An 11,788-nucleotide genomic window follows, 5' to 3' on the forward strand; every position below is an offset into this window, starting at 1 on the left:
GTGGCTGGAATCAAGGCTTCAAATCAGAGCTTGCTTTACTCCAGGCCTAATTGAAAAATGTTAGTCTTGCTATTTCAAAGAATATCCATGCATCATTGAAACTGGTAACTGTTTTATATGATAGCATGTTGAAAACATGTTATATGCAGGATTGGGGAGGAGGGGGAAGAAATAAATCACAGCTCACTGAAACAGAAAGCAATCCTCATACGAGTTGCAATAGTGAATCAGATTACTATTGGGCAGTAGTGACAATACCAGACGCTTGAGAGGAAGATGTAGAAAGTTGTATATTGGATAAGTATAGAATAACCTGTCCCAGAGGGGAAGTTTCTTCAAGGCAGTTAATGACTGGTTTATGCCCTGAAGCATGAAGGCTTTTTTATTTACCCTATAACACTCTGGATATTCTTTATTTACATGTCAATCCTGCTGAACCCTGGGCCTCCATATCCTGTTGCAGAGTTTCATAGGATTATCACATGCTATGTGAAAAATATTTCCTTTTTTCACTTTTAATTTTGTTGCATTTTAACTTCATTCCTAACCACTGGGCTATGAGGTATTCTTGATAGGTCTCTCTCAATCTCTCCTGTTGAAGCTGTTCCACTGTGTATAAAATTCTTGATTAGTCATTGGACCAGAGAGAGAGAGAGAAAAAATAAATGAGAATGAGTCTGTTAGCCTGGTGTTTAGGACATTACTTGGGAATAGGGACACCTGGGTTCCAGTCTCTGCTCCAATGACTATTGAATTATTTATACAAAGTGGAACAACTTCCAAAGAAGAGACTGAGAAAAATCTGCCCCAGAATACCCTCAGCTCATTGGTTAGGGAACACTTCTGAGGAGGTGGAAACTAAAGTTCAGATACCTGCTCTACATCAAGCAGAGGGAGGAATCAAACTGGGGTCTCATATCTTGATGAGTGTCCTAACCTCAGCGCTAAAGGTTATAAGGATAGCAGCTAATCCTCTGGCCGTTTTCTGAATCTAGCATTTTAAAAATGCCAGAAAACAAAACATTTTGGGTCGAACTACATTTTTTGTTCAATCCAAAATGGACTTTTTTTAAAAAATAATTCCCAGACATCCGTTTGTTTGATGTTAACAATGTTTGATGGTAACATTTTTGCAATTTTTTAAAATCAGCTTTATAGTTGGCGTGTGGAAATTGGGCATGGAAATAGTTCTCAATGAGCACTTTTGAGTTGACGTGCACAGTACATTTTTGTATCAGTCCTTCACTAAGTTCATAAATATCTATTGTGCCTGGTTAACTTAGCTATGCAATGGAAAATGCAGTGGCAGGGCAGGATTTTGACACTGTCCTTTGGGACCCTGTAAGGTGCGAAAATATTAGAGAGGTCTCCATGCTTTAGACTGAGGAGGGAACCTTTGTCTAATGTGCCTTGAGGGATCGACAAACCAAAAGTGAAAGATTGATATTAAAATATAGGCCATCTGAGTTCACAGTTGAATCTGTAGTTAACTATCTCCTCTTCTGAATTGCACCCAAGGAAGGCTCTGCATTGAAAAGAAAGTGTGTAGTGCTGACAAAATTATCAAAATAAATACTTTGGAGAGAAGGAAACATATATTTAAAAAAGTGTAAATCAATAGACTGAACCATTATGACAATGAAAATGGGGTGAGTATCTGAACTGGGGCATTTCCTGACTTTTGGGTGTTTGTGCAACCTTAACACTGGTTTAATGTAGTTATTTCTATAGATAATTTACACATAATTAGCTAAGTAACTGTTCCTGCTGGGGAATACAAAAATAGGAAGGGGACATTAGTAAAGTTTCACAAGCCTTGTAATAACAATTCTAGCTAATATTTATTTGTTAAAGATATTAGCAGCCTTAACTACATGTTTCAGAAAGATGTCATTCTTCCACTCATCTTAGCAATAACGCTGCTGTCAAAAAAGCAGTACACAACATACAAAAAACATGAAGAATGAAGTCTGTTTTATTTTATTACATCTTCCTTATGTTAAAGCAATGCATTCTATACAGATTGTTTAGCCATTTGCTGTCAATTCAACTGGCCCATTACAGACCATAATTACAGAAAAGCCAAAATTCAGGGACAAAGTTGTTACATATTAGCGTGTTAATAATGCTTTTCCTACTTCAACAAATATTTATTTAAAAGAAAGATGCTGCCATCAGTTGCTCATCTGTTTTAGTAAAGGTTAATGGCCCAATTCACAAAACATTGAGGTATATTGATAGATGACTCAAAACTCAATGTAGGTTACTCTAAATGTATGTTTCTCTTTTATTAGACCTTCAATGTAGACAGAAAATTTTGGGCTACTAATTAATCAAGCACCTAAATGGAAAGATATGAGAGAGTGTCCAACATCTATTAATATGTGAAACGGAAAATTAATTTCAATGTAATATCTAGTAGCAGATTGTGTATCAAAATACTTGTGTATGTATTTTAAAATAATCTGAGGCATCACTGTAGTAGGTATTGTTATAAGTTAGTAATGGAAAAACCTAACAAGCAAATTTTAAGACATATTTTGAAATAGTGCCATGTTTTATCACAATCCCAAAGCCATGTGTCTCCAAAAAGTGGCCTTTTTAAAGAACACACTAGCTCTAACCTACACAATCACATTGTTAGAACAACCGTTAGCACTGTAAAGAGGCCTAGGAAAACAGAATTGAAAATGGGGGAATGAGGTAGGGAGAGAATTGTACAGCAATATCAAGAAAAATATCACTACATTATATTTTAACAAATCATTTCCCTCTACCTGGCGCCCAGTTTGCTCTGGCATTTGTAGGAAATTCCAGTTGCAAAACAAACAAGGCATATTTATATCTAAATAAAATCAGTTTGAATACCCTTGATATCTAATAATTTCTTTTGAACAAACTGATTGATTTAAAATTAGAAACCAACATGTTTTCATACTTTAGCTCTGATTTTTTACATCTTCATCAAGCTAAGTAATTCCTCCACTAAGGGAGTTTACCAGGTTGATTGCATCCATGCACATGGGGGAAATGGGGAGCAGAGTGGGAACTAGCAAGCTTTTATCCTAATATTTGTCCATGCAGTTTTTTCTTTTTAAATTCTCCATTAAAACAGCAAATATTTTCAAATACTCTTGAAGCTGCAGACTGATATTTCTTGAATTTCTGCAGCTACTGTATATTGCCTGGAAATACTAGAAACAAATGTTATTTGTGCCACAGTTACAATTACCAAATGATAATACACAGGCTTCGTAATCAGTCATGATGGAGTTATAATGGGGGGAGGAAGTTCATTAATACAGCACAATAATACGAGCCTACAGCTTTTACTAACATTGCCATGTGACTTCTTATTAATTCACAAGTAGTCTACAAGTTTAAGAAGTTATTGACTGCTCCATATAATACTCACAAACATGTCTTTGGAATTCAACAGCACTTCATAGCCCTTTGCAGTATCAAGCGTGTAGGAGAATTCCACATCAGTTAAAATAAAGCGATCTATCTGTACATATATATAACTGCCATGTGTGTATATTAAACGGCGGTTATACATGTGGAATCTACTGATAGGTGCAGAATTCAAAATTCTTTGCTTTTCACAATTACATGGCCACAAAATTCTTTGGTCACAGAATCTGTTTAATGAGCTTAGCTGTACAGTTCAAGTCTGAAATGGAAAAGCCACACTACAGTGTGGCCTAGAAAGTTCCATAGAAACAAATATTCTTGCTGATTAAATACTGAAGTCCAAAAAATGTTGCTTTCTCCCCCTCCCCCCCCCCCAAAAAAAATCACATACACAGATAAGGCATTTAAAACCACAAGTAAAGGGTTCTCTTCCAATTGAGTGAACTTGTACATTTGAGCAGCATCAAGGATGATATCAGACACTAACCAGTTACTCTACACTAGGTCAATAGTAAGCAGACTGTAAAAAGGGACAAAAAACAGATAATACTAGCACTTCGAAAGTGAGAACACTGCTTTTCAATTAATGTGTTGCTTGCTCTTGTAACTACTTTCCTAGTATTGTGTTTGCTGGAAAATGGATGAGGTTGTGAGAGGAAAAGAACCTTCTTCCTGATGATAAATTTAGAATTAAATCTTGGCCCCATTGAAGTCAGTGGAAATGTTGACACTGACTTCAGTGGGGCCAAGTTTTCACCCTTAGTCAATTTGAATGATGGCTCCTCTTCAATTGTATTATGCCTCCCTAATGTGAAATTTGCTTTACGCCACCAGCATCCTGGCAGCTTGATTGGCTGGTGTTTGATGAAATTATTGGTGCTGATATTGGATACTGATTAAAATGCTTAATGATCCCCCCTTGACTTTAAATTGCTCACTCAAGATTTTAAAGATGCTACCAGAGTATTTCCCTCTCTTCTTACCTACTTCACTTTGTCTTTTCTCTGCTTCTTCCATGATGCTTCAAAGTTTGTGGTAGGATGCCAATATCATGACCACAAAAAACATTGAATGTTAGCCACCCCTTGCTGTAACCTACCAGTCAATTCAAAATATACCAAAACCCAAAGTTTAAGAACCAATGCAAGGGTCACATTTAAAATACACTCATTTTTGATGTGGAGAGTCAAGGGAACACTAGTATAAAAAATAACCAGAATTCCAAGCTGAGGGTGAACACTAAAGTTTTAAAAATATTTACTTAAAAATATTTTACAAGATGTAAAAACAATTATAAAAGCGTTAGAATTAGGGCTTACACACAGGTAAGCATGATGCTTTACAAAATAATGGGGTTACATTCCTATGATGACAAAGTTACCATCAGTTACACTCGCCTTATGCAAAATTGCATACCATGTCGCCATTTGGGGGCACCTAATGTATGTCGACATGGAAAAGCAGAGATCATGTTAACCCAGGGGTCGGCAACGTTGGCACGTGGCTTGCCAGGGTAAGCACCCTGGCGGGCCGGGCCAGCTTTATTTACTTGCTGACGCGGCAGGTTCGGCCGATCGCGGCCCCCACTGGCCATGGTTCGCTGTCCTGGGCCAATGGGAGTTGCGAGAAGCGGCGCGGGTGAGCGATGTACTGGTTTGGCCCCATTGGCCCGGGACGGCGAACCGCGCCCAGTGGGGTCGCGATCGGCCGAACCTGCTGCGTCAGCCGGTAAATAAAACTGGCCCGGCCCGCCAGGGTGCTTGCCCTGGCGAGCCGCGTGCCAATGTTGCCGACACCTGTGTTAACCTATCCTCATCTATAGCCAACTTCTAGAAATATCTAGTTTGGAAATTTTTGCCTGTAAAGGAAGGAAAAATGAACCAACATAGCAGCTTTCTGAGGTTTAATTTTCCTTGATAACAAATCCTCTCGGAACACTTCAGATGAGAAAATGGTGCCAAAAAATGTTTGCCCAAGTGCTGAAATCTGCTGTGTGAGAAGCTTTTCAGGAAAAATAAACACATTGCATTTTGAATCATATACCTAACAAACTTTGTTTTAAGATCACAGAAAATAAAAAAAATACAATTGTTTTTACATTTTAGCACCATTACAGAGTTAGGATTCAAACACCTCTTTTGTCACTGTGACTACCTTGCATCTTGAAAGCCAGAGTAGTCAACATGAAACATTTAGGCTTCAGAACTCCATAAGTGAACAACAACTGGATTTGCTGATGACAAAATACAATATCAGACTTTAGTTTTTTTCCCTTTAAATTAAGGTTAGTCTTCCTGATTTCTGTACAGCAGTTGGAGTGCTTCTCTGTCAGCTAAATCCAAGTCCGAGTCCCTTTGGTCTCTGGATGGCTCTGACTGGTTCTGACATCCCTTTGCCATCTGGTCCCAGGCCTGTGCCAGGAGTCCAGCCCATACTTTGAAGCATTCTGTTTCCAATGTTGTTTTCTGGGATTGGTTGGGCATTTTCACCTACAAAACCTGAGATTAAAAGAAACATACAGCATTAATCAGCACTGCGTGTGGAAAAGAGCAAGATAATCTCCTTTAAAGCCTTAACCCTTCTTATTCTCCTAATTCATCTAATAGGTTGCTAGAACAGGCTGTCTTTGCATATGTTAACCTCATGGCTGTATGTTAATTCTACATATATGGTCTATAGTTTCACTTTTTCTTTTTTTTTAAGAATAGCTCAATTTTTAAGCATTGCACATTTATTTTTGCTGCAGATCTTTTAAGCATAAGAAGAACACGCTGGATGTCAGACTTAGAGAAAACTCAAAACCTGAATAAATTTATCAATGCATGGAGGACTATTTGACTATCGAGTTAGGTATAGATATCAAACATGGGCCTAAGAAACATCATACCTTATCTTTCCACCCTCATTGATAGAATAAATGCTGTTCATTCAACTGGAATATGCTGAGATGTTTAATAAAACAACCAATCACTTATGATTGAATTCTCACAACAGCAACAAAAGCAGAGCAGACAACTGACATAATATTCTTCAGAGACAAGGTGGGTGAGGTGATATCTTTTCTTAGACCAACTTCTGGAATAACAGAAGGTGGTCCAATAAAAGATATTACCTCATCCACCTCATCTCTCTAATATCCTGGGAGCAACATGGCTATGGCAACACTGCATATAATATTCTCCAGTCCATTTGTATCCTATTCCAATAATTTGTTTTATTAAAGATTACAGAAAGATTTAAAATGCAAATATAAACACTGGGAAGTACAATATGAATTTTCATTGAAGAATTTTCCCTTTAAACAAAACGGTACCAACTTTCTATATGCATTGCTTTTCCATTTCAGTAAGAGCTTCTGTAAAATAATATATTGCAGTCATTTTGATAAATCATCAGTCTAAACTTCCCCTAAATAAAATATAATACGGTAACATTCCAACTCTTAAATGTCACTAAACAAAACATTTTTACCATCACAAAACATATCTGTGAATGTGGCCAAAGGTTGACTTACCATTAATCAGAAATAAAAGGAGATTCTGATCTTGGTTACATAGGTGTAAGAGTCAGTTGACATCAATGAATTTATTCTGGATTTACACCAGCATAACTTAAAAAAGAATCTGTCCCACTGTCTGTAAAATACTCTGAACATGAAAATCACTGTATGAGATTGGTAGGTTTATCCTATATGATCTCAATTTATCCTTTTAAAAAAGAAAAAGGATATTTTATGTCATTGAGCATGAGGAATCCCTGATTAATGCCTAATTGTGTGCTACTGTGCGATGTAACTGAGAAGTGGCCTCTTGTACAGTTTTATGTATCTCAGACTTGAAAACATTATTTTAAAATAAAGTTGTTTGATATGTTTATGAGTAATATCTTTTATACAGAACGAGTGTCCATACTTTTATCATTTGCTGGTACTCCCTCAGTACCACTATCTGCTTGATATCCTGTTAGAGGAAAAGCAATACACATACTAGGAGACAGAATGCCAATAGTAAAGGGGCTAACCCCAACAGATTTACTTTTCTTGTGAATGTAGAAAACAGAAGTATTTGTAGTAGCAAAGGAAAATGAAAAGTGAAAGGCATTTAAATCTAATGCCTTTTCTCTCCCATTAATTAAACTCCTCTATTATAGAGTTTTGGAGCTGTTGCACTGGTAAGCTTTCCTGCATGCACTGTCTTGGATAAGTGCCTACTCCTGATATAAATGCAGGAAGCATGAATTATGAAATGGGGGAGGAAGTAAGGTGTACAACATCCTGCCCTGCAGGAGGAAAAAAAGTTGAAACCTCTTAATTGTCTACACTGAAGGTGAGCTGTTCAGGGAGCTGGGTTTTTTTTAAATCTGCTCTGAATGAATTTCCAAAGCTTGCCAGACTTGGGGCATTGGCCATTGGGGTAGGGACAATGTTTTTTCCCCTCTGTATTTGTACAGCATGTAGCACAACAGACTCCTGGTCCATGACTCAGGCTCCTAGATTCTACTACCAATAAATAAGTTAGTTTCCCACCCATTCATACTAGCTTCCCCCTTTTTTAATTTTTTTAGAACTGTAGTAACAACTGTAGGGAGAGCACAGTTATGTGTTTTTAGGGTAGGTCTACACTTACCTCCGGGTCCGGCGGTAAGCAATTGATCTTCTGGGATCAATTTATCACGTCTTGTCTAGACGCGATAATCGATCCTGGAAGTGCTTGCCGTCAACGCCGGTACTCCAGCTCGGCGAGTGGAGTACACGGCATCGACGGGGGGGCCTGCCTGCCGTGTCTGGACGCGCGGTAAGTTCGAACTAAGGTACTTTGAATTCAGCTACGTTATTAACGTAGCTGAATTTGCGTACCTTAGTTCGAAACGGGGGGTTAGTGTGGACCAGGGCTTAGAGGGACTAAAAAGTTTTAAACTAATCATTTACCTCTGATGAGCAATTGGTTCATTATAACATTAACTTTACTAAGGAGTGTTAAAACAAAAGTTGAACAAATATTGTGAAGATCCTCAATATACAACTCTAAAAAGCTACACTGAAACAGAGTACACAGGCAGTAGTCAAACTGAAAATGAGAGATGCATATTCAAACCTTCATGATATATCTTACTTGTGATTATTGTGGCAACAAATTTACAGTACTCAAGCATTATCTACTGTGGTCAGATGAAAGCTAGACAGCCACTATTCCAGTCCCCAAGTCAAAGAAAAAGGAAAGAGTGTTGAGAGAAAGCTAACTTTAATATTGGTTTGAAGCAGTACTTAATGTTAGGTGATAAAGGGTCTGAAGTCAGTAGGCGCCAGGCTGTGAGAGGGTGCTCTTGAACTGACCAGCACAAAATTCAATAACAAAATCTTCCTTTCTTTTCAGGCCTCCCATAGACAAGAGAGTTTTCTTACAGACAAGTCCCTGACAATGACTGAGCATACATAGTGCAGGCTGTGGACCTTTTTAGCTCTTGCTTCTAGCACAGAAAATGGGGGAAAAAAATTCCATGTCCAAACTAAATGACGGGTAAACACCCTTACTAAAACTACAGAAGTATCCATTAACCCACTTTTTTGGGGTCCTAATGTCTTAAAAACAATGGAAAAAGACAACTGAGGGGAATAAAGTTCACAGAGCTTCCAAGGAAAAGGGAACAATGTCAAGGTGCTCACAGTATCTCAGAATTGGATGTCAGATGATTCCTGAGTTTGCATAGCAGTGCCAGAAACACACTCCGGAGTGTAAACTATAGAGAACAGCCCAAAATAGAGTAAACAACGTTGCAGGTTCGCTAGAGTCCATTTAAAAAGCATAGTTAACTTTATATAAACTATGTATCTTGCTATATCAAATCCAATTCCTCACACAATAAGAACAGAAAGAGGCTATACAGATGAACAATTTGTACCCCGAAACATGCTATTTAATAAACTCATGCTTCTATTTTTGATTTTTTCCTGTAACAGAATGCATTTCCTCTTTCTGTGACTGACAGCGTAATTGGAATATGTTTTGTTTTAAAGACACTTAAGTACTTTTAAAATATACAGTATAATTACTTTTTCCACTCCATTGTACATGATTTTCTATTAGAACTCTAAAAAACCTCAAACCCTCTGAATACAGCCAACAAAAAGGCTTATTTTTTTGTTTTGTTTTTGTGCAAACACACCATGTATGTCCAACAATATTTCTGGGTTTTGCTTGAGGTCTGTGCAACACCAAAAAAATTAAAGCACAGTTGTAAACAACTAATTTACTTTTCTGTTTTTATTTTCTTAGCAAGCGTGCAGGCGGGTTGTATTTTATTTCAAAAAGATGTGCTATCAACAGTCCATTATCCCTTAGTTTAATCAGTTTTGAAGCCTAACTCTTACAATGTCTTTATAAAAAGTGAATCAAATTATATTTATTTTATCCTGCACATTTTGAGTCTCTCCACTTTCTATAATAAGACAGTTACTGGTAATTTTATTCATTGTAGTCCTTTTCCTCCATTCTATGACCAATCAGCACTCAGAAATACCATTCTCATTGCTTATGGTTGAATATGAATAGAGTAGAGAATAGAGTATGACAAATACCATGCTACATGGTTTGTTACTTTTTTTTTAAATTTTGCTATGGGCTTTTATTCTCTAATTAAGAGCAGTTATTGTCCTTGCAATATACATCTTAAAGCTCAGCTTCTAACTCATGCCAATGGAACTTCTTGGACTGGCCAACAGAGGCTTTCGGAGAGTGGTAAAAACATATTGCCCCTAAAAAGGGTTGCACTACCTCCAGGACATGTTCAGTCTTGACCCAGCCTTGAGCAAGAACAAGAACAACCCGCTGCTGCCACCTCACGGAAAAGCAGCTATGCAAAATGTGACATGTAAAAGGCAGCGGCAGGGGGTTGGGGGGAGGGAAAGAGGCAGTGATTATGAGGAACTGAAATCAGCACTCTATATTAATAATTTGCAGGAATTTCACTTGCAGACCCTTCTGCCTTATAGAGACTACAAAATTTGATAGAAACCATAATAATTTGGTTCCTGATTTGCCAGATGAGTGGGCAGCTCACTGAAGTGGTTGCCATGACATAAGTGAGGGGAAAGAACTGAAGGAACAGTAACTTGGATGGCAAGACTGTGCTGTCAAATTCCTATACCTATACTGAGCAACAGCCACAGCCCAAAAATACAAACTAGTGTGTGTGTGTGTATATATATATATTATACACACATACATACACACACACACAGAGCCTCTGGAGCCCACCTCCATTATACATGTGCATGCTTAATATGAAATCCATAAATGTAAATATGAAACATGCTTAAAGGCAAAAATATTTGTGTATTTTAAAAAAGTTTGGGGGAATAACAAAAACTTCCAATAAAATTTTTATTGTGAAATGATATTTATGATGGCATTAAAGGTACATTTCTATGAAATGTATCTTTCTAGAGGTGACCCCGGCAATTACAGGCCAGTAAGCCTGACTACAGCACCGGACAAACTGGTTGAAACTATAGTAAAGAACAAAATAATCAGACACATAGATGAACATAATTTGTTGGGGAATAGTCAACATGGCTTTTGTAAAGGGAAATCATGCCTCACCAATCTACTAGAATTGTTTGAGGGGGGTAAACAAGCATGTGGACAAGGGAATCCAGTGTATTGGTCCCTCACCAAAGGCTTTTAAGCAAAGTAGGCAGTCATGGTATAAGAGGGAAGCTTTCTCTCATGGACTGGTAATTGGTTAAAAGATAGGAAATAAATGGTCAGTTTTCAGAATGGAGAGACATAAATAGTGATGTCACCCAGAGGTCTATACTGGGCCTGGTCCTATTCAACATATTCATAAATGATCTGGAAAAAGGGGTAAACAGTGAGGTGGCAAAATTTGCAGATGATACAAAACTACTCTAGATAGTTAAGTCCCAGGCAGACTGCAAAGAGCTACAAAAGGATCTCTCAAAACTTGGGGACTGGGTAGGGTTACCATAATCCAGCAAGCAAAAAAGAGGACGGGAGGAGCCCCACCCCTGTTCTGCCCTAGCCCCGCCTCATCCTGCCCTAGCCCCGCCCCTCCCACTTCCCCCCCTCAGAACCCCCAACCCTCCCCCCACTCCTTATCCCCTGACTGCCCCCTCCTGGGACCCCTTCCCCTAACTGCCCCCCAGGACTCCACCCCCTACCTAAGCCTCCCTGCCTCTTGTCCCCTGACTGCCCCCTCCTGAGACCCTCCCCCCATCCTAACTGGCCCCCTAGGACTCTACCCCTACCTGTACCCTGATTGCCCCAACCCTTATCCACACCCCCACCCCCAGACAGACCCCTGGGACTCCCACACCCCATCCAACCACTCCCCACCCTCTGACAGCCCCCCCCCC

The 11,788-nt window shown here is 38.6% G+C and overlaps 1 protein-coding gene across 1 annotated transcript in view; it reads right to left on the bottom strand.

Annotated features, from left to right (window-relative positions):
• Positions 1–5,158: 5,158 nt before the first annotated feature.
• The window catches only part of GPATCH2 (G-patch domain containing 2), a 185,862-nt gene continuing 179,232 nt past the window's right edge, over positions 5,159–11,788 (bottom strand). The window contains exon 9 of the mRNA XM_034764484.1: positions 5,159–5,912. Within this exon, the coding sequence (XP_034620375.1) occupies positions 5,743–5,912 (170 nt within the window). The 3' untranslated portion in view covers positions 5,159–5,742. The remainder of the gene's footprint in view (positions 5,913–11,788) is intronic.

Source organism: Trachemys scripta, chromosome 3 (assembly GCF_013100865.1).
Source record: "Trachemys scripta elegans isolate TJP31775 chromosome 3, CAS_Tse_1.0, whole genome shotgun sequence".
NCBI lineage: Eukaryota > Metazoa > Chordata > Testudines > Emydidae > Trachemys > Trachemys scripta.